At 38.4% G+C, this 23,068-nt stretch overlaps 3 protein-coding genes across 5 annotated transcripts; 1 reads left to right on the forward strand and 2 right to left on the reverse strand.

Moving 5' to 3' along the window:
• The first annotated feature begins 276 nt into the window (after positions 1-276).
• LOC114410744 (protein MAIN-LIKE 2-like) lies at positions 277-1,543 on the forward strand. Its single transcript, XM_028374680.1, has 3 exons — positions 277-655; positions 782-1,384; positions 1,494-1,543. Exons 1-3 carry the CDS (start codon positions 277-279, stop codon positions 1,541-1,543), a joined length of 1,032 nt encoding a protein of 343 aa, XP_028230481.1.
• Positions 1,544-10,345: 8,802 nt separating this feature from the next.
• On the reverse strand, positions 10,346-13,696 carry LOC114409599. Of its 3 annotated transcripts, XR_003666129.1 has the most exons (5): positions 13,375-13,688; positions 12,117-13,294; positions 10,938-12,013; positions 10,672-10,863; positions 10,346-10,579 (listed from the first exon to the last, which is right to left on the reverse strand). XR_003666129.1 is itself a non-coding variant. In XM_028373106.1 (4 exons), exons 3-4 carry the CDS (start codon positions 11,478-11,480, stop codon positions 10,741-10,743), a joined length of 666 nt encoding a protein of 221 aa, XP_028228907.1. In that variant the 5' UTR covers positions 11,481-12,013; positions 12,117-13,294; positions 13,375-13,675; the 3' UTR covers positions 10,588-10,740. The 3 variants fall into 3 exon arrangements, 2 of the variants coding, with proteins under 2 accessions (XP_028228907.1, XP_028228906.1); XM_028373106.1 differs by lacking the exon at positions 10,346-10,579 and having other exon boundaries at positions 10,588-10,863; positions 13,375-13,675; XM_028373105.1 differs by lacking the exons at positions 10,346-10,579; positions 10,672-10,863 and having other exon boundaries at positions 11,990-12,013; positions 13,375-13,696.
• A 2,331-nt stretch (positions 13,697-16,027) lies between these two features.
• On the reverse strand, positions 16,028-20,993 carry LOC114409598 (vacuolar protein sorting-associated protein 24 homolog 1-like). Its single transcript, XM_028373104.1, has 6 exons — positions 20,740-20,993; positions 20,564-20,640; positions 19,954-20,056; positions 16,794-16,915; positions 16,463-16,651; positions 16,028-16,366 (listed from the first exon to the last, which is right to left on the reverse strand). The coding sequence occupies exons 1-6, from the start codon at positions 20,849-20,851 to the stop codon at positions 16,286-16,288; spliced, it is 684 nt and encodes a 227-aa protein (XP_028228905.1). The 5' UTR covers positions 20,852-20,993; the 3' UTR covers positions 16,028-16,285.
• Between the last annotated feature and the right edge of the window lie 2,075 nt (positions 20,994-23,068).

Genomic DNA, 23,068 nt, shown 5'->3' on the forward strand with positions numbered 1-23,068 from the left:
TTTAATTAGTAAAGGTTTATGAATAATTAATTCAAACCCTCCTTCTTAATTATTTTGAGGCCACTCAATCCAACAATAAGAAAAACATTAAGTGTATATGTTGGAATAAGCTACAAATAAATGAATCTCGCAACTCTAGCAAATTCTTGTGTGTACATTAGTGAGAAACATACAAAACATGTGTTTGAACAAATTAGTAATGACAAAGCTTTGTTACCAATTATTTGAATATTTAATTTGACCGAAAAAAGTAAATGTTCTTCATGATTTCAGATCATGGTTAGAACACGAGGTTTAGGTCGTGTGTTAGGAACTGGTAGAGGTAGAGGCATTAGTGAGGATGCACATCAGGCTGATGTTCCTCGACGTCGCAGGCCTACTGCTTCAGCACGTAGGCAACGAGTTCGTGTGTGTGAGGATGTTACAGAGAGACCTGAGGATGTGCCTCAGTTGCATGAGGATGTTCCTCATGTGTCTGATGCTACCCCAAAGATGACAGGCGCCGCCGATGCTGTTCACACAGAGGCAGTGGCTACTGATGGGAGCTTGGAGTCACCTGCTGCAAATGAGGGATTCCCCGGTGGGCCACGCGACCCTTCGGTTTTGACCGGTTTTGCTGAGCATGTCGCACACAACATCTGGAGTGGACAAGTACGTACTTTTTAATGTTGAGTAATTACATAAAAATGATTTGTAGTTGGATTGCTTTTTATATACACGTTATTATAAATTGTTATTCAATTTAGGAATGACCCGATCTGAAGTTGGTTTCTTATGGTAGAAAAGAAGATAAAATTGGGAGACCAGCGCCTGAGATCGATTTCTTATGGTAGTTGGATTGCTGCCACCGGATTGAGTCCCCTGATCAGGTGTTCTGTTATCACCACTGATCCTGGACTCATATCCGCCTTCGTCGAGAGGTGGCATCGCGAGACTAACACGTTCCACCTGCCAGTATGCGAGTTGACGATCACGCTGGATGACATGGCGTCACTCCTACACGTTCCCATCACTAGCATGCTGCATAATTTCGAGCCGCTGGTTTCCTCAGACGTGATTGGTCTACTGACGGAGCTTCTTGAGGTGAGTCATGAGGAGGCTACAGCTGAGACCCGACAAGCTGGTGGGCCTCATCTCCGGTTGGGGTGGCTTCAGGACGTGTATGAGAGCCAGTGCAGGGCCAGACGATGGGTTGTAGCAGCCCGCACGTATCTACTCCACTTGGTGGGTTGTACTCTTTTCGTCAACAAGAGATCAACTCATGTACATGTCGTGCACCTGGAGGCTTTCAGGGACCTGGCCCAGGCAGGGGGATTCGCCTGGGGAGCGACTGCATTGGTCCACATGTACGAGCATCTGAACGACGCGTCGCAGGCCTCTATAGGCAGGTGGGCGGTTACATTACACTTCTTCAGGTACGTATTATTACTGATAATTTAAATTGAAGTAGCATTGAATCCCTTTTTTTATTGATGTTCACTATGTGTTTGTAGTGCTGGATATACGAGCACTTTCCTACAGTGCATACATGCGTCGTTCATGATGCTTATTGATGCAATCCTACCCCCAAGGGCATTGGATAGAAGACTCCAAGAAGATTGGACTAAAGATGCAAGAGAAGGCCCTAGGGTTCTCATGAGCCTTAGGGTAGATTTCGGGCCCATGGGCTAAGTATGAGCCCATTTATCTTTGTACATATTAGATTAAGGTTTCACTAATTTTGGGTCTTGTATTTAGGGCTCTATAATGTAGGTAGGGTACCCTAGAAATATAGGAATTTTCAGCCCTTGTATTTTAGGGCACCTAGACTAGTTTTGTATTAGGGGTAGTTTTGTAATTTCACATGCACTAAGTGAATATTTGATGTGTGTGGTTGGAAATAAATTTAATTGAATTGGTAGAAGCCCAATCCAATTAAATTTTAGAGGGGGAGGTGAGCATTTGCTTACTATACCTCATTGCCGCATCATATAGTCACACTTTGTGTATATCCTTCATGCTTTACATACCTCATGACACCTAAGCACACTTAGTGGAGAATCTTGGAATTAATCTTGGATTAGTGGGCTGAACCATAACTAAAATTCACTAATCATAATTAGTGAAATTTTGGCTCCAAAGTTTGGCTCCACAAATTCAATTTCAAATTCAAGTGAAATTTGAATTGAAATTCAAATTTCCCTCCAAATTTGTATGACACTTAGGCTATAAATAGAGGTCATGTGTGTGCATTTTTTTGAACTTTAATCATTTGAATATTAAACTTCAGATTTCAGAGCTCATTTAGAGCACAAAATTTTGTGCTCTTCTCTCCCTCTCCCTTCATTCATCTCTTTCTTCCTCCAAGCTCTTATCCACGGCCTCCTATGTTGGTGAGCTTCTTCTAGACTCATCTTCTCCTTGAAGGGGCGTCTCCTCTCTCTCTTCCTTTCTCCATTCCGCTGCCATTCATCTTCCAAGAAGCAAAGGATTCCATTGATGAAGAAGATCCTAGGCCTACAAGCTCCAATGGAGCTTACACCACTTATGATGAGGGGAGCCCATGGGCCTGCAAGTGGCTTATGGGTAAGGCTCATATGACGGGGATCAAGGGAGCCCCGTATCAGAGACGTATGGATGCCCTGACTGTGACTGACGTGTACTGGATGCCCTATGCTGAGCACCGGGGAGTCAGGGGCTTTGACTTGATATCGTCGTACACCGGCTAGCTCAGAAGGGGTCAAATTGTCGTGTACGTTCGACCTGAGCGGGTTCTTTGACAGTTTGGCTACATTCAGACTGTCCCTCCACCGCCGGTTTGTGATTCTTTGACGGGTGATGATATAGATGACCGGTGGCTGCATTTTTCAGACCATATGGTGCCTGCAGGGGACTTCTGTGTAGTTTCTGGGCAGGTGGCGCCAAACTACATGGAGTGATTTTTTTGGATTTCGCACCCGTTCTTCATGCGGACCGAGGAGACTGCTAAGCCGAGACATCCGCCTCCCCCTCATGATGAGGAGTTCGTCGAGCCACCCATCCCCGAGGTTTCAATCGCGTCCGATCTCCCTACGCATTCAGTGGTAAGCATAACTTGTGTAGTTTTTCATAATTTAAATTTTTTTAAAATGTGATACTGACTTTGTTATTTTGACTGTGACAGGTTGACTGCGAAGGATGTCAAGGGATGGCTGAGGATTTGGAGCGGGTCATCAACCTCAGGATGGTCACTGAAGGCACTGACTTATATGACATCATGACTCGATGTTTGAGGGGAACTAGAGGTGACGCCGCAGATGGAAGTCTTAGGTCGTGATAGAGACGCCACATAGATTAGGATTTATATTTTTATTGTATTAAAATTATTAATTTTAGTATTTGTTTATGTATGTGATAAAACACATTTACTTACATCATTTATGATTTATGTTTGTCTCTCTATAAATATATGCTTTGAAATTTAAATATAAACCACACACATGAGTCACATTTATAATGGTATTTGAATATATAAAATAAAGAAGATTAAATAATTTAACAAGGAGATTTTCTTCTCCTTTGTAATTTAATATAAATATATAAATATTATTAGTTTTAGGAAAAGAAAAAAATTGTCATATTGAAAATAATATGTTATTCCATTCATTCAAATATGGAAAGAAAAAATAAAAATGATGACATCACAATTTTATTAAAGAAAAAAAATATGTAAGACAAACTTATTATTTATAGTATTTATTTTAGAAAAAGATATGTAGTATTAGAATTAAATTTTATTTTTTTCTAATATTATAATTATTTTAATATTATTATACAGATATTGTTTTTTTATAATATAAGAATTAAAATAGTATTTAATAAATAAAACTAAGTTGTATCAGTATAAATTACTTTTTTAGTAGTAATAAATATATTCCTTTATAAAAAAAATTAGTCACTGATAAAATTGATTTATATTTTAAACTAATACAATGTTATGGTGACTAAAAAACATTTAAAAAAAATCAAAACATCTCTATTTTTTGTTTTCAGTACATCTGGTATTTTTAGAAGAAAAATTGATGTAAAACCATCTTGAAAGTGAGGTAAAATTAATTTATCCCAATTTTGGTCAAATTTGCTTTGTTATTAAAATTTAATTTTTAATTTAAATGTTAAAATTTATAACTATTCTGAAATTAAATAATTTAAATATATATACGTACAATAAAGAAATTTAAAAGTTCGACCTGTTACAAACATGCTTAAGTACTCCTGTTCCGGCTTTTTTTAAAATTATGTGGGAGCCGCTTGAGACTGTCGAGGGCCCCTATTTGTCATGTTTGCACGTCAAGGAACCAAAAAAAAATAAAAGTAGTGCCCCGTTCCATCGAATCGCACCTCAAACCGAGGCACCAAAAATAAAAAAACTTGGTTTTGGGCCTCTTAGAAACATGCCTAACTACCCCTATGTGGGCTTTTTTTAAAATTATGTGGGAGCCGCTTGAGATTGTCGAGGGCCCCTATTTGTCATGTTTGCACGTCAAGGAACCCAAAAAAAGTAAAAGCAGTGCCCCGTTCCATCGAATCGCACCTCAAACCGAGGCACCAAAAATAAAAAAGGTTGGTTTTGGGACTGTAAGAAACATGCCTAAGTACCCGTGTTCGAGCTTTTTTTAAAATTATGTGGGAGCTGCTTGAGACTGTTGAGGGCCCCTATTTGTCATGTTTGCACGTCAAGGAACCCAAAAAAAATAAAGCAGTGCCCCGTTCCATCGAATTGCACCTCAAACCAAGGCACCAAAAATAAAAAAAAGTTGGTTTTGGGCCTCTTAGAAACATGCCTAAGTACCCGTGTTCGGGCTTTTTTTAAAATCATGTGGGAGCCGCTTGAGACTGTCGAGGGCCCATATTTGTCATGTTTGCACGTCAAGGAACCCAAAAAAAATAAAAGCAGCACCTCGTTCCATCGAATCGCACCTCAAACCGAAGCACCAAAAATAAATAAAAAAAGTTGGTTTTGGGCCTGTTAGAAACATGCCTGAGTACCCCTGTTTGGACTTTTTTTAAAATTATGTGGGAGCCGCTTGAGACTGTTGAGGGCCCCTATTTGTCATGTTTTCACTTCAAGGAACCCAAAAAAAATAAAAGCAATGCCCCGTTCCATCAAATCGCAACTCAAACCGAGACACCAAAAATAAAAAAAGTTGGTTTTTGGCCTGCTAGAAACATCCATAAGTACCCCTCTTCGGGCTTTTTTTAAAATTACGTTGGAGCCGCTTGAAACAGTCGAGGGCCCCTATTTGTCATGTTTGCACGTCAAGGAACCCAAAAAAAAAATAAAAGCAACACCCCGTTCCATCGAATCGCACCTCAAACCGAGGCAAAAAAAATAAAAAAAGTTGGTTTTGGGCCTGTTAGAAACATGCCTAAGTACCCCTATTTGGGCTTTTTTTAAAATTATGGGGGAGCAGCTTGAGACTGTCGAGGGCCCCTATTTGTCATGTTTGCACGTCAAGGAACCCAAAAAAAATAAAAGCAGTGCCCCGTTTCATCGAATCGCACCTCAAACCGAGGCACCAAAAATAAAAAAAGTTGGTTTTTGGCCTGTTAGAAACATGCCTGAGTACCCCTGTTTGGACTTTTTTTAAAATTATGTGGAAGCCGCTTGAGACTTTTGAGGGCCCCTATTTGTCATGTTTTCATGTCAAGGAACCCGAAAAAAAATAAAGCAGTGCCCCGTTCCATCGAATTGCACCTCAAACCAAGGCACCAAAAATAAAAAAAGTTAGTTTTTGGCCTCTTAGAAACATGCCTAAGTACCCGTGTTCGGGCCTTTTTTAAAATTATGTGGGAGCCGCTTGAGACTTTCGAGGGCCCATATTTGTCATGTTTGCACGTCAAGGAACCAAAAAAAAATAAAAGCAGCACCCCGTTCCATCGAATCGCACCTCAAACCGAAGCACCAAAAATAAATAAAAAAAGTTGGTTTTGGGCCTGTTAGAAACATGCCTGAGTACCCCTGTTTGAACTTTTTTTAAAATTATGTGGGAGCCGCTTGAGACTGTTGAGGGCCCCTATTTGTCATGTTTTCACTTCAAGGAACCCAAAAAAAATAAAATCAATGCCCCGTTCCATCAAATCGCAACTCAAACCGAGACACCAAAATAAAAAAAGTTGGTTTTTGGCCTGTTAGAAACATCCCTAAGTACCCGTATTCGGGCTTTTTTTAAAATTACGTGGGAGCCGCTTGGGACTGTCAAGGGCCCCTATTTGTTATGTTTGCACGTCAAGGAACCCAAAAAAAATAAAAGCAACATCCCGTTCCATCGAATCGCACCTCAAACCGAGTCACAAAAAATAAAAAAAGTTGGTTTTGGGCCTGTTAGAAACATGCCTAAGTACCCGTATTCGGGCTTTTTTTTAAATTATGAGGGAGATGCTTGAGACTGTCAAGGGTGCCTATTTGTCGTGTTTGCACGTCAAGGAACCCAAAAAAAATAAAAGCAGCGCCATGATCCATCGAATCACACCTCAAACCGAGGCACCAAAAATAAAAAGAAGTTGGTTTTTAGCCTGTTAGAAACATGCCTAAGTACCCCTATGCGGGTTTTTTTTAAAATTATGTGGGAGCCGTTTGAGACTGTCAAGGACCCCTATTTGTCATGTTTGCACGTCAAGGAACCCAAAAAAATAAAAGCAGTGCCCCGTTCAATCGAATCGCACCTCAAACCGAGGCACCAAAAATAAAAAAAAATAAAAGTTGATTTTGGGCCTGTTAGAAACGTGCCTGAGTACCCCCTGTTCGGACTTTTTTTAAAATTATGTGGGAGCCGCTTGAGACTGTTGAGGGCCCCTATTTGTCATGTTTTCACTTCAAGGAACTCAAAAAAAATAAAAGCAATGCCCCGTTCCATCGAATCGCAACTCAAACCGAGACACCAAAAATAAAAAAAGTTGGTTTTTGGCCTACCAGAAACATCCCTAAGTACCCCTCTTCGGGCTTTTTTTTAAAATTACGTGGGAGCCGCTTGAGACAATCGAGGGCCCCTATTTCTCATGTTTGCACGTCAAGGAAACCAAAAAAATTAAAAGCAACACCCCGTTCCATCGAATCGCACCTCAAACCGAGTCACAAAAAATAAAAAAAAAGGTTGTTTTGGGCCTGTTAGAATCATGCCTAAGTACCCGTGTTCGGGCTTTTTTTTAAATTATGGGGGAGCTGCTTGAGACTGTCGAGGGCGCCTATTTGTCATGTTTGCACGTCAAGGAACCCAAAAAAAATAAAAGCAGCGCCATGATCCATCGAATCACACCTCAAACCGAGGCACCAAAAATAAAAAAAAAAAAGTTGGTTTTTAGCTTGTTAGAAACATGCCTAAGTACCCCTATGCGGGTTTTTTTTTTTAAATTATGTGGGAGCCGTTTGAGACTGTCAAGGACCCCTATTTGTCATGTTTGCACGTCAAGGAACCCAAAAAAATAAAAGCAGTGCCCCGTTCAATCGAATCGCACCTCAAACAGAGGCACCAAAAATAAAAAAAAATAGAAAGTTGATTTTGGGCCTGTTAGAAACGTGCCTGAGTACCCCCTGTTCGGACTTTTTTTAAAATTATGTGGGAGCCGTTTGAGACTGTCGAGGGCCCCTATTTGTCATGTTTTTACGTCAAGCAACCAAAAAAAAATAAAAGCAACGCCCCGTTTCATCGAATCGCACCTCAAACCGAGGCACCAAAAATAAAAAAATAAGTTGGTTTTTGGCATGTTAGAAACATGCCTAAGTACCCCTGTACAGGCTTTTTTTAAAATTATGTGGGATCTGCTTGAGACTGTCGATGACCCTTATTTGTCATGTTTGCACGTCAAGGAACCCAAAAAAAAAAGCAGTGCCCCGTTCCATCTAATCGCACCTTAAACCGAGGCACCAAAAACAAAAAAAAAAGTTAGTCTTGGGCCTGTTAGAAACATGCCTAAGTACCGCTGTTCGGGCTTTTTTTAAAATTATGTGGGAGCCGCTTGAGACTGTCGAAGGCCCCTATTAGTCATGTTTGCACATCAAGGAGCCAAAAAAATTAAAAGCAGCGCTCCATTCCATCGAATCGCACCTCAAACCGAGGCACCAAAAATAAAAAAAGTTGGTTTTGGGCCTGTTAGAAACATGCCTAAGTACCCATGTGCGGGTTTTTTTTAAGATTATGTGGGAGCCGTTTGAGACTGTCGAGGACCCCTATTTGTCATGTTTGCACGTCAAGGAACTCAAAAAAAATAAAAACAGCGCCCCGTTCCATCGAATCGCACCTCAAACCAAGGCACCAAAAACAAAAAAAAGTTAGTCTTGGGCCTGTTAGAAACGTGCCTAAGTACCGTTGTTCGGGCTTTTTTTTAAATTATGTGGGAGCCGCTTGAGACTGTGGAAGACCCCTATTAGTCATGTTTGCACATCAAGGAGCCAAAAAAATTAAAAGCAGCGCCCCGTTCCATCGAATCGCACCTCAAACCGAGGCACCAAAAATAAAAAAAGTTGGTTTTGGGCCTGTTAGAAACATGCCTAAGTACCCCTATTTGGGATTTTTTTTTAATTATGTGGGAGCCGCTTGAGACTGTCGAGGGCCCCTATTTGTTATGTTTGCACATCAAGGAACCAAAAAAAAATAAAAGCAACGCCCCATTCCATCAAATCGCACCTCAAACCGAGGCACCAAAAATAAAAAAAAAAAGTTGGTTTTGGGCCTGTTAGAAACATGCTTGAGTACCCCTGTTCGGACTTTTTTTTAAATTATGTGGGAGCCGCTTGAGGTTGTCGAGGGCCCCTATTTGTCATGTTTTCACGTCATGGAACCCAAAAAAATAAAAGCAGCGCCCCGTTCCATCGAATCGCACCTCAAACCGAGGCTCCAAAAATAAAAAAAGTTGTTTTTTTGGCCTGTTAGAAACATGCATAAGTACCCCTGTGTGGGTTTTTTTTAAGATTATGTGGGAGCCATTTGAGACTGTCGAGGACCCCTATTTGTCATGTTTGCACATCAAGGAACCCAAAAAAAATAAAATCAGCTCCCCGTTCCATCGAATCGCACCTCAAACCGAGACACCAAAAATTAAAAAAAAAGTTGGTTTTGGGCCTGTTAGAAACATGTCAAAGTATCCCTGTTTCATACATAATACACATAACAAATGGGTCACAAACATAACAATTTGACACACTAACACATTACATTCAGTTGAACATGATGGACACAAATATAATTTGCACGAAACACCACAACATATAACTAGCATTCAAACATGCAAGGACGTAACCACCTTGTCATCATTCTCCAAAACCACTTTACTAAACAGAGCCAAAATTTCTATTGGCACAAATTGTTTCCAGTAATTGGACTCTACCAACACCTTCAGCACGTCGTCATCAGATTTTAGCTCAATAATTTCAAATTTTAAAACTTTGTCAGAATACTCCAAATGAGCAGGTTGTCGATAAAACAAACGCCTTACAAGTTGGGATTCATGAATCCCATGAGGAGGATTCCCTTTAGGTGCTACTTGCTTGATCAAATCCTTCAGTTCATCTATGGTACATCCTTTTGGAATATCAAATTTTGGGGGATTTATTCCTGTGAACGCGTTACCCACAAAGTTGTTTTGGCGTGGCATGTTCCACCTTCCGTTGTAATACAGAACCGCATCATGAGTAGGGATGCTGGGGCGTTCAAGTAAGTTTAAAATTGCATCTGGTGTTCTACCAACGATACATAACAACTCAATCGATTCACCACATGAAAATTGATCATTACACATTAACATGGTGTTCACATCCATGTCATGTTTCAATTGCATACATTGGAAGTGAATGTTGTTACTTGTATCTTCGAGCGGTCGTTGGTAATGAATTTCATCCACAATTTGATTGTTGTTTAGATGAAGGGTGTTATGTATTATGCTTTTAAGAGTTGAAAATTTGCACAGGTTTAGTACTCTCATGGGCACTGGAGTAGAACTTTGAAAATAAACCCCACACTCATTGTGAATGATGGCTCCATTTGGAAAAATGAATGTCAACCTTGAGTTGACAATCGTCTGAGATGAAGTTTCTCCTAAGAATGTCATTCTTTATTGAAATTTCTTTTGACAGAATGTGAATACCACTTGTTGTTGAGTACCATGGACATGCCCATGTCTCATTTATATACATGGCCCAGGCAGGTGCATGGCTTCACTTTTAACAGACCCGTGACCGTTTTTCATTTTTAAGTTTACAAGTAAAGCATTGTTGTGTCACGTCAGTAATTGTCGTGTCACATCAATGTCGACTCACGCTAGTAATTGTCCTGTCACGTAATTGCTTTTAAATGGACAAGCTAGTCAATTTGTTCACGCAACAATTCATTAGTATTTCAATACTGATTAATTACATGAACAGAAATCCAATCGTAAATATAGATACATAAATATTACAAGTTCAGTTTCTGCTTAGGTCTACGTGCATTGTATTAATTGTCATTAGGCTTAAGTAGTGCTGCATTCTACCTACATATGCAGTTGGCCACTATTTTGCCTCCAGATACGAATTGCTTGACCACAACAATGCCATAGACAGTAAGGGACAACGATCTTTCAGATAAACCTGTTGTAAGTGAAATTACAATAACAACTTAAACGAACAAACCAACTCATTCAATAATTGAAATTATTTGAGTAAACGAATTTTCAATGGACCTGAATAAAATGACTGCCAAACACATGACCGACGCATATCATGCAGTGCGTAGAAGAATCGGCCGATGGTCAACTTCTGAGAGGAAAAAATGTGAAGCTCTGTTGTCGTGACAACGATACAAGGATTACATTATATCTTGACGCAATTACATATCCCATATCCGTTATATCCATCCATTTGTCCATACTAACCTAAATCACAAAAAAAATACACGTGTCACTCATGTAAACATTATTTATATAAATAAAAAGCATAAAACACATACCTTGGATAACCCATCCACGTGTAGGGACAACCTCAGCTGTTCATATCTCTCCATGCCACCAAAGATCTTTATGTAGTCTTGCGACCATTTGCCAAGTTCTTTAATCAATTTGTTACGCATCACGGCCCAACACTCTTTTCCCATACCTAACAAAGCGGAAACTGACCGATATCCATAATTACCATTCGCTTTCACATCAACAACGTCCTCAATGAAACCATGCATAAATGGCGCAAATTGATTCAACATCGAGATCATCCTTGCTGGCTTCGGTGGTTCACAAGATGATGCACTGGGTCTGACTGAGGTGTTGTTATTTTGAACCAAATGATAAGCATCAACATACTCCCAATAAGATGGATCACGCTTTGTCAATCTTTTGCTTCTTTTCATTACTTTCTTCGGGGCACCTTTCGTCTTAACCTTTGTTGGAGGAGGACACATAGAGGTCTCATCGGGAAACGCGAATTCTCTGATTTTACTCTTGAAAGTAACTTTCCCACAAACATCAAGTTCCTCGAATCTTTTATATATTCTATTCATCTCTTCCTTAATGCTCACTTCGGTCTCATATAGCCCCTGGTCTGAAAACTAAGTCTCCTCCAGTACATATGGACTGCATCCAGTGGGATGCTGCCACCATCATACCTTTGTAGCTCGCATGCACAAGGAAGACCTAGCGTGGTTCTCAAGACACAACCACAAGAAGACAGATTGTCTTTGAAATGATGTACGTGCTCAAACTTAACCGAAATTTCATTTAAAGCGTACCTTGACACCATTCCCAGAAGCCTCTCAAGACACAACCACAAGAAGACAGATTGTCTTTGAAATGATGTACGTGCTCAAACTTAACCGAAATTTCATTTAAAGCGTACCTTGACACCATTCCCAGAAGCCTCTTGTATAAGGTTTTCTTAAAAACATGACGAACGACATGCATACTTGTTTCGAATGATGCTCTAATTTCAGTGTGATGCAACTTCATCATGTTGTTCATTGCATCCCAAACACTACAGAGGTCTCCAACGCTATTCTGTAATACCCTTTTCAGAGACCAATGAGCAGATTCAACCCTACATTTAAAACACACAACAAACAACACAAATTAATAACAATCATTTATACTAAAACAATCATTTAAATAAACTTGACAAAAATAATAAAACATGTAAATACCTATTTGTTGTTGTGTTGCCTAGGTGCATCACCTTATTCGTCCAGGCCGTGATAAACTTCTCCTTGTGTGGGACAATCCATGTCTCACATACGTAGTCAACGAACATTGGCCACGGGGAACACGCTACTTGAAACCTTTGAAGGTGCTCAAGGAACTCCTGTTCCGAAGGACAATCTACCAAATTACCTCAGCTATCTATTACGTAGTCTCAGACATTCTTCTGACCGATTAGCGATTTGCACTTTGCCTTTACATTTTTGTCTATGTGAAACCTGCACAACAAATCCGTACACTCTGGAAACACAACTTTCACAGCATTCATCAGGGCTAGGTCTTTGTCTGTGACAATAACAACAGGAAGGCGATCGTTTCTTAAAAAAAGGCATCGAAACCGTTCCAATGCCCATACAAGATTGTTCACGCGCTCACCCTCCAGATATGCAAACCCAGCAGAGAAAGTCATCCCGGTTGGTGTCACCCCCACAAAGTCAAGCAATGGAAGTCTGTATCTATTTGTTTTGTAGGTACTATCTATCCAAAAAACAAGATGACATGCGTTACATAACTTAACTGCATCTAGGTGACACCAAAACAAATCATGCACCACATCTTGATCCTTCAATCTATGTCAATGAATGTATTGGTCACGTTCAAGGAGCCTCATTAGGTGTTGCATTTCAGTGTCATCTCCTCTGATTGAAGAACGATATGCACTTCTTGCATTGTAGATTTGTTTAATTGTGGTGCAACTGTTGGCGTTGTGCTCCTTCAATGTTAGCAGGATGTTTCTTGGTTTCACATTCGACTTCGTCATATCAGCAATGATATTCTTCTCATCATATGTCAATCTCTCAGCATAAGGATGTCCAACTAAGGTCTTCGCCAATTCATGGTTGTGAATCCCACATATCAGCTTCACTGTCCAACCTTCACCTTCATGCACTAGTTTTCCACGAATCTTAAAGGGACAACCATATTTTCTAGTGTTTGTGTCTCTTCTAACAAATTCTTTCTTCCTACACTTGTACTTATCGCTCCTTTCACACCAAATTAACACAAATGAAGTTCTTCCTCTGCTACCAGTATATGTATCAGACCTCATAATTACTGCAACAAAACCGTTTTTATGGGCAACCGTTCGAACCCACTGCAAAACATCTTCTCGGGTTGCAAAGACCTAGGACACAACCATGACATATTAATTTTTACACAAATCATACATTAGACCAAACAACTCAAACTGATCGACATGATTACCTGAGAAGTATTAAAAGCGTCTGAACAATCAACATGTCCTTCATTCACACCACAATTTTGTTCATCTTGAAAATCCATATCAACTTCTTCGGACATCGTACTGTAATATGTCCATTGATCTTCGTCCATCTTAATTCAAACTATAACTATCACCTAATTCAACAATCAACTAAATAATTTGAACAATACAACAACCCAAAAAAATTTACAAACTATGAATATCGAACTAATTCAACATTTGACAACCTCACACAAATATTTAATCTACATATACATCAATATTTTAACAACAACCAAATTCAACTTTTAATTACATAATTTCAAAATTATAACCTACAAAGTTCATTTAACCAAAAAATACTTCAACCTAGGCAAAAAAATCAACACTTCAACCAAGAAATATATTGTTTTGTTTCACATAAATTACAAATAGAATTAACCAAAATAACATTCAAAATAATCTTAAAACTAAAAATCATAAAACAAATTAATCCACGGAAGAAGCTATACAACAGGGCAAGAAAACTTCTTCCGTGGAATGTCGCAGAAGACATCTTCTGTGAGCTTCCACGGAAGAACCTGTCTTTCGCAATTGTAACTACAACAACGGAAGAAAACTTCTTCCGTTGAATGTCGCGGAAGATGTCTTCCGCGAGATTCCACAAAAGAAGTTTTCTTCCGCAGTTGTAATGTCCACAACGGAAGAAAACTTCTTTCGTGGAAGCTCACGGAAGATGCTTCCGTGAGATTCCACAAAAGAAGTTTTCTTCCACTGTTGACATTACAATTGCGGAAGAAAAAAACTTCTTTCGTGGAAGCTCACGGAAGATGCTTCCGCGAGATTCCACGGAAGATATTTTCTTCCGCTGTTAACATTACAACTGCGAAAGAAAAAAACTTCTTCCGTTGAATGTCGCGGAAGATGTCTTCCGCGAGATTCCACGAAAGAAGTTTTCTTCCGCAATTGTAATGTCCACAGCGGAAGAAAACTTCTTCCGTGGAAGCTCACAGAAGATGCTTCCGCGAGATTCCACGGAAGAAGTTTTCTTCCGCTGTTGACATTACAACTGCGAAAGAAAAAAACTTCTTCCGTGGAAGCTCATGGAAGATGCTTCCGCGAGATTCCACGGAAGAAGTTTTCTTCCGCTGTTAACATTACAACTGCGAAAGAAAAAAACTTCTTCCGTGGAATCTCGCGGAAAACATCTTCCGTGAGCTTCCACGGAAGAAGTTTTTTTCTTCCGCAGTTATAACGTGAACAGTGGAAGAAAACTTCTTCCGTGGAATCTCGCAGAAGATGTTCTTCATTTGCTTCAAATCAGACACTTACACCATTCCACTACCCAAAATAAACAATGATACACAGAAAAGCTATGTACCTTAGTTGACAAATATCACACCAAAGAAAGCAACGATGAAAAAAAAAAAAAAAAGCAGCTTCTTATAAAAGAAAAACGTTCAGGGGTATTTTGGGATTTTTGAAAAATTGTTGGGTACACCGGCAATGTTGCTAGGTGCCCCTAGCAATTCCCTACTTACTTTTATAAGCCCAAACCCACCGATCGATCTCTACTGCATGAATCTTAAGATCCTGGATCTGAGAAAAACTAGATCTATTGCCGGGAGTTGCAAGCAAAAAACCAATTGTCAGCACTTTGACTTTCCGGCAAGAAAATTAGATCTTATTTTCCCACATGTGAGCATCCCAACAGCATAAACCCAAGTGGAAATAATAAGAAGAAATTGAAAACACTATTTTCATATTTTTGAAACCATTTTGTGCAATGTTGGTTTGGTGGGTGCTCTACGAACTTGTCATGATTTGGTGGATGTGCTACAAACTCACGGTGGTTTGTTGGTGGGTGCGCGACAATGTCAATTGGAACATCATCGCCAAGAATCACCTCCAACAGTGGTGCATGGTGGTCGATAGTGAGAATGATTGGAATGGCTTAAATCCGATGTAGAGAGTCTACCATATCAATGTGATGAAGAGATTAATCTCATGGCTACAAATGGTGGTGGAAATCGGACCACCTGCCATAGAATTCGCCCTCAAAACAAAGAATTTTTTTATTAAGAATTCATGATAAAATTTGATCATTTATCATCAAACTTAAACATATTTAAGCTTTTAATTTTCTCTAAACTCACATTATTCTTTACATTTTCACGTCTTTTTCCACTTCTAACTCTCAAAACCAGTTATAAAAATATTTTTAACAATAAAAAACAAAAACACAATCAAACACACTTTATCCCTCTCTGTTGTAAGATCTAGAGTAAATATCCCCATGGACTAAGGAAAAGCTAAATGGTGGTGCAGAAAACTTGCCATCTCGTGCATGAAAGTAGCCGTTACTTGACAACATCCCTCTTACGCAATATTTTGAATTAAAAATAAATAAAATAAAGCTACGGAGAAAAAATGTGCTGATTAAGAATTTCAAGAATTAAAAAATCCGAAGGATGAGTCAAGTGATTTGTACGGCATATCCAAGTCCTCCAGAATATAAAAAATTCTTCAAAACCACATGTTTTCATAAGTTGCTTATTAATTTATTAACTGGAGATCTCATACTGGTGGAACTATTAAGATTTGGATTAAAAAAATAAAGCAACTAACTTTTGCATAGAACCAGATATTATGCAATAAATCCTCAACCATGGATGAAGTTATTCTGTGCTTATTATCTTATTATCAAAATTAAAAAGAAAGACAATAGCTTGACACGCTTTCAAGAACTTCGGGTAACTTACATACAAACTGCACATTCCTATATTATCTTTCCCATTAGTGTTATCAATTGTCATTTTCAATATAGATATAACAAATAGGCTACAAACCTGTCAACATCTCTCTTATAACATACCGGGGTACAAGGAAGAGGCGGCAAGGTTAGAAACTTGATTATGACCGAACTTTAGCAAGCCGAGCCCTTATTTCCTCCATTTCTTCTTCATCGTCAACACCCTCAGCTATAACCTCTTCCTGCATATAATATTGTATTCCATAATTGGTGTTAAGTGTGAGGAGGCAAGACAGAACCTTGTTTATTTATAAGGAAAATGGAGTAAGGGCATGTACCTCTGCTCCAACACTTTGACCAGGTAGCTTCACCCTCTCTTTTCTCACAGCTTCAGGAAGTTGTGCAGCTGTCTCACCAGCTATTGCAGTCAAGACTTTGTCAACTTCTTCTTCTATCTCATCTTCTATGTCCTCAGAATCTAGCGCTGTGTCAATGGCATCATTTACTATCTCTTCGATAACTCCTGCCTGAAAGAGAAACATTCCCCATAACTACCAATGTAACTATCTTGACTAAACACATGCAACTATCTTCCCTAAACACGGAGAAGAGAGAAAAGATTGAAAAAAGTGGTATTTTTCTTCTGCATTAAAAGGATTGCAGGCATACCTTTGTCATTTCTTTGCTGAACTCTTGCATTGTCACCGCCATTTCGGGAGCCTTCATGAGATTATTGACAAGTTTCATAACCTCAGCACTCTTTGATAGATGTCCCACAGTACGAGCAATTGCTGCAAAAACAACCAAAGTCATTAATTTCCAAAGAACAAAAATCTTTATGGATTTTATTTAGTTACTTTAGAAGAATAAAATGTAAGGTAGTTGTAGATTTTAGGTTGTATCAACATTATATGAAGAAAGTCCCTGAAGATTTACTTGTGACTAAAGTTCAGTTATGCCTGAAAAATGGCATCTTATATGTAAAACAATATACACAAATATTTTTCTTGTCATATCACTTCAATGTCTTTCTCCAAGGTTCCCTAAATTTAAATGATTTATATATAGACATGATTTACGATATGACATTACGGTGTCATTTCATCCATATACTCATAGATAGACTATTAAAAAGAAAAGATAGATTGTATTGAATAGTAAGAAAAGAACATAACATAGGAGAGAAAACTCTCCTCCAAGGGTTTCCACTTCACAAAGGATTTCTCCTTTCACAAAGAGTTAATGTTCAATTACAAATGATCCAAATCTGAATCTCCACTATCCTTCTTCCCAAATCTGGATCACTAAAAACAGAGGGAGTGAAACACATAAAAAACGAGAGATCATAACGCAGATTGTAAGATCTTACTTAATATATAAAATTAAATTCATATACATATAACAATAACCTTAAAATTACAACTAACATTTGATTAAAATCTACAAATGAATAAGACAACTGACAAGTTTGAGTTCATAATAAAATAAAGATAAAATTTGGTAACAACTAAAACACTAAGAATGCAGACATCAGGCAAATTAAAACAAAGTGCAAAGGTAAAGTGGCAAAACAGAGCAATAGTAGTCAAACAGTACAGCACTTGGACAAGTTGGGTGAGTCTTTCTTTTTTAGACAGAAAATAGGCCTTTCCTGTGCAAGCATGGCAAGATCATATGATTTCTCCAATTCTACGCTCAACATTGTGCGTTCCTACTGACGCCAATCATAGCAAAACACATTTTTCATGTGGATTGGGATCAGAGGGAACATCATGCAATGACACACAAGGTAGTAAAACATTGAGATCCAACCTAAGATTAGGAAGAGGGGAAAAACCATAAATAGTGGAAATGTAACATAAATCATAAGATCCAACCTAAAATGCAAATTTATATTTAAATATATATATGTGCATTAAAAAAATGCATAAGGCAAATAACATTAAAATCATTACTAAATTTAAGTAAACTTAAACTGAAAGAGCACAAAACTCACAAGTTACAACTTAACTATTCCTAATATAAAAGACATAAGTTCTTTAACAGATAAAACTCAACACAATACACAAAAGAAGTCAAACCCAAGGTCCCAAGCAAAACCAGAGTTTTGACCAGAAGCAAACAAACAAAAACAGAGAAGGAAGAACAGGGATCAGTGGTTATGTCAAACCCCAGAAAACCCAGAAGCAACCAAACACCAACAAAGAAATAAATAAACCCCAAGGAGTCAAATCCAGAAGGATGGAAACCAGAATATGTTGTGAGCATAAAAGCAAAGACTAAAAGAGGATACCCAAATGAAGAAATATGAAATGCCCTATGGTTTAACAGAACAGGTCTTTAACAAATACCATTCAGTTTCTACAAACCTGGTAAGATCATTGAATATTCAATTTCAACGATTTCATGAGTACCTCACTGGTCATACAAAACCATTTCAGATTTGGATCAGGATCACTTTGGCCAGAAAAAAATTGTAAAATCGTACAATCTTATGAGTAAGAATGATTTGATTCTTACGATTCACAATTTGAATTCACAATTTGAATCCTACAATTCAATACAATTTAGCTACCTATTGATTTGTATCATAAGATGAATCTTAAATGACCTCAAATCTTACAATACATGAATGAATCAATATAATATCATATCATCAATACAAATTACATGATTCATCAATTCGTTATTTTTTTTTTTTTTACTTTTATTTCACCAATTTTTATGAAAGAAATTGAAAAGTCATATAAGCTTAAATTGTTAAATGAAAAGAAATTGAAGGAGCACCACTCGACTTATGTTATTTGATTACTAATGCTACTTTATTTGTCACTCACTCTTTCAATGCATGTACTCTGTTTTGCTACTTCATTGCTTTGTTTTCATTATTCTAAAATAAAGGCTTAACAAACTCATGTATAACTAATGTAGTAATTTAGTTTCACAAAGACTTATGGTGAAGTTTATCTATTTTTAGTTTAAAATTATTACATTGAACACTAAATATCATCTATATGCTATATTTAAAGTTATTTTTTTTATCGCCTTTGAATTTTCCAATTCAGTACAAATTATGGTTTAGGGTTTTGGTGATTCATGATTTGAATCTCAACTTGATAAACTTAATTTTGACTTCCAAGCAGGTTGTTCTAAATGACTCACAAGACAAAACTTCAAACTCGTCTATATGGTGCATACCAGATTAACCTCCTAATCATTCTATCCTCTATCCAAAAAACTAAAGACAGATGCAGCCGATAGTCAGGTGATCATTTTCCTAAACAACCAAAAATCCAATCATCAACAAATCCAATTACGTTGACAAATTTACTAATACCATTCAGTTATCAAGAGGGGTTAAATAAAATTAAAGTTATTCAGTTAAAGATCAATTATCAAAAGGTTAAATTATTCAATAGGTCCCCGTACTTTTTGCGAAATTTTCAATAGGTCCCTAAACTATCTTTTTAATTTTTAATTTATTCCCTAAATTAAAAAAGTAGGTCCCTCGTTACTTTTTGGGGGCTTAAGACCACCACAAAATGACCATTTGTGGTGGTTTTAGAAACTCTAGGGACTCAACTAAAAAAGTTTACATAATAAGGGACCGAATTAAAAAAGCTAATAGTTTAGGGACCTAATTAAAAATTTGTTTTGCAAATAGTTCGGGCACCTATTTAAAAATTTGCTTTGCAAATAGTTCAGGCACCTACTAAGTAATTTAACCTTATCAAGAACCTGGTACTAAACACAAATAACTAATTTAGACAATCCTTATTTGCTATAAGTCAAAATTAAGTTAAGGCTAACAAAACATGGAAAAACCTACCAACACTCTCTCCAAGGTGCATTGATATTGAATTCATTTGTGCTTTATTTTCATAAAGACGGTTCACAGTTTTCCTAGATCTCACAAGTTCCTTAGCAAGTGCCTGCAAATTACACAAATATCACAATAAGGAAAAATGTTTCTCAAAATACTGACCTTATCCTTTGAACCTTTAAATCTCAACAGATAAAACAAACCACTGCCTAAGAGGTCATACACTAGCACAAACCAAAAATAGCTTCATTGTTAGTTTATTGAATATTGTGACTAGTCCTGACAAGTCCACTTACAGCAAAATATCCCATAAAAAGGCAAATAATATCCTACACACCTATATGCAACAAACGAGATGACAATGTATTTCATACACATGAAGACACCATTAAATTTTCCTGGCATTTAAGACCAACTCTACTCATAACTCAGGCGTCAACAAACACATTTTAGATGGTGATGACCATGACACACATTTCTCAATCCCTCAAATTCAGTCAAATCATGACACTACCAAAAAATTAAAAAATATCACTTGCACTAAAAATAGTAAATCAATAACAAATAAATAACTTACAAGTCACAAACAAACAAACAAAAAAGCAAATAAGCCAACCTTTGCAGAGCCCATGTCATTCCTCTTTGCAGCTTCTCTAATTGCCTTCTGCACATTTTTTTCTTCTCTCTGTATATCTAATAGAAACGCATAAACACAAAATCAAGCATAACCAAAACAAGTCCAAAACTAAATACAAAAAGGGATTAATTAGGGTTTTTGAGAGAGAGGAATACCGCGAATTTGGCGCTCAATGTTGCGACACTCTTGGCGAAGCCTACGCTGCCAATCCCTCAATAGTTGCTGCGGATTTGGCTTTGGCTTCAGAATGTTCATCACCTTCTCCATTTCCGATTGATCCCAAAGCCGAAAATTGATTTTTCGAAGGATCAGAAAGAATGAACGTTGCCCACAAAAACAATTGCTTCAAAATTTGATCTTTTTGGCAAAATCTATGAAAATTAGATCCCGCTGAAGAACTCGGTTCATCAACTGATCAAAGATGAGTATTCGGTTCTATGAATAACACCCACGCATCACCGTGGCACCATCTCACTCTTTTTTTCCCCTTTCACGCGTATTCCAAAAAATGAGCTATTCGTAGATTTTTCTTTTTTTTAAAAAAAAAAAAAGGAAAAGGTTATAACACTATTTTTTTTTTTGGCTTATTTTTGGGATACATTCATTTGCTTACCAAAATCAGATTTTTCAACAAGTAACAAAGCATAAAATATACATTTGCTTTGATATTGATACCACCAAAGGTATAATGATATTGATACCTTACAAACTTTTAGAATTCAGAAGCACAACCTAATCATGTGTTATGAACGAAGAGGACAAGGTCATGGGTGAAGACGAAGGCGTGACGCGGGTACAATCGAGGCGACTGAAGAAGATGCCCAAGCATTGGGACGCCTATCAGATGGGCTGAAAAGGCTCAAGTAGGGATTGCCATAGGAGCTTTAGGCGGGAAGGGTGGTCATTGGGGTTTTTCTAGCATTGGTAGTTAGTTAGTTAGGGCATAGCAACTAACTAACCACTTACGGTTAGGCTAAGTTCCATGAGCATATAAATAGCTTGTAAGCTTCGTATAATGAATAAGAATATCCAAAAGCTTCTTCTTCCTCCTGAACTCTCTTCCTCATCTCTTCTCTATACTCTCCCTTTGAGCTAGAACCCTTCTTCCTTCTCGGCGAATACCACTGCTCCTCTTAGGTTTCACGTTGCCAGCAAGGAGGTTCCCTAGCCCTCGAAAGCTAGGTATCATTGGTGCTTTCATTGACGCATTTCGTAGCAAGTATGGCAGAAGGCACGCGATCGAAAGCTCTGTCATCGGAAAAAATGGAGGAATTATTCGCGAAATTTGCAGCGTCGTTTGAAGCAAAGATGGAAAACCTTGTAGAACGAATGGCGCACCTCGAAGCAAATTGGTACAATCCACAACAAACACAACCGGAGATGACATTGTTCTCAGCGTCGGGATTGCACACAGCACCGCATCGGATGAAGCTCGATGTTCCAAGATTCGACGATTCTGACGCCACAGGCTGGATCTTCAAGATAACGCAGTTCTTTGAGTATCACACAACACCAGATCACGAAAGGTTAATGATCGCATCATTTTATATGGAAGGACAGGCATTGGCTTGGTTTCAATGGATGCATCGCAACGGCCAATTATCGTCCTGGCCAGCGTTCCTTCATGCTCTTCACTCGCGATTTGCGTCAACAACTTATGAAGATCCAACTGGTTTGCTATGCAAACTGTAGCAGCAAACGACGGTAAACAACTATCTCTTTGAATTTGAAGCTTTGGCAAATCGTATCATAGGGTTGCCTTCTTCAATTGCCTTGAGTTGCTTCATTTCTGGATTAACTCCGGCAATCCGCCGTGAGGTCCAAGTTCTGCAACCAGTTTCGTTGAGTCAGGCAATAGCATATGCTAGGTTACAAGAAGAAAAGCAGAACGATGCACGAAGGACATTTTGACCTTCGTCAGTCGCAGGAGCTTCCTCAAGCTCTCAACCACCGTTATTACCCACTCCATCCACCAATTCCCCACTGTTACCAACACCTGCGCGAATAGCTTCTTCCAACATTCCATTCAAGAGACTCACTCCAGAAGAATTATCCATACGGCGAGAAAAGGGACTATGCTTTCAGTGTGATGAAAAATACTTGAGAGGACATAAGTGTTCCCCTTCCCTTTTCCTGCTAATTGTTGAAGATGACGATGCGGTTTCAGAGTCCAATGAGCAACAACCTCTTCTTCCAGAACCTGTTTCAGACCCTCCACCAGCACAGTTAAGCCTCAATGCATTGTCTGGTCAGGTAGTGCCAGAAACTCTAAGAATGCAGGGTTACATTAGAGGACAACCAGTGAGTATACTGATCGATGGAGGTAGTACGCACAATTTCGTGCATCACAGGGTAGTTACAACGTTGAGGTTAACAACGACTGCAATGGCGCCATTGAGGGTCACAGTTGGCAATGGTGACGAGCTACAGTGCCAACAGACTTGTCCAAATATAGAGGTAACCATTCAACAGCACGCCTTTGTT

Source organism: Glycine soja, chromosome 4 (assembly GCF_004193775.1).
Source record: "Glycine soja cultivar W05 chromosome 4, ASM419377v2, whole genome shotgun sequence".
Classification (NCBI taxonomy): domain Eukaryota; kingdom Viridiplantae; phylum Streptophyta; class Magnoliopsida; order Fabales; family Fabaceae; genus Glycine; species Glycine soja.

What these genes read in the sequence shown, in the direction of transcription:
- LOC114409599 (XM_028373105.1), bottom strand. Translation starts at nt 13,503, where the DNA reads ATGGACGAAGATCAATGGACATATTACAGTACGATGTCCGAAGAAGTT. An exon ending in ACGCTTTTAATACTTCTCAG is followed by an intron (nt 13,295 to 13,374) that starts GTAATCATGTCG and finishes GTTGTGTCCTAG; the next exon opens with GTCTTTGCAACCCGAGAAGA.
- LOC114409598 (XM_028373104.1), bottom strand. Translation starts at nt 20,851, where the DNA reads ATGGAGAAGGTGATGAACATTCTGAAGCCAAAGCCAAATCCGCAGCAA. An exon ending in TCAGCAAAGAAATGACAAAG is followed by an intron (nt 16,652 to 16,793) that starts GTATGCCTGCAA and finishes TTTCTCTTTCAG; the next exon opens with GCAGGAGTTATCGAAGAGAT. An exon ending in GTCAAAGTGTTGGAGCAGAG is followed by an intron (nt 16,367 to 16,462) that starts GTACATGCCCTT and finishes TATTATATGCAG; the next exon opens with GAAGAGGTTATAGCTGAGGG.
- LOC114410744 (XM_028374680.1), top strand. Translation starts at nt 277, where the DNA reads ATGGTTAGAACACGAGGTTTAGGTCGTGTGTTAGGAACTGGTAGAGGT. An exon ending in CATCTGGAGTGGACAAGTAC is followed by an intron (nt 656 to 781) that starts GTACTTTTTAAT and finishes TTCTTATGGTAG; the next exon opens with AAAAGAAGATAAAATTGGGA. An exon ending in CGCGTCGCAGGCCTCTATAG is followed by an intron (nt 1,385 to 1,493) that starts GCAGGTGGGCGG and finishes ATGTGTTTGTAG; the next exon opens with TGCTGGATATACGAGCACTT.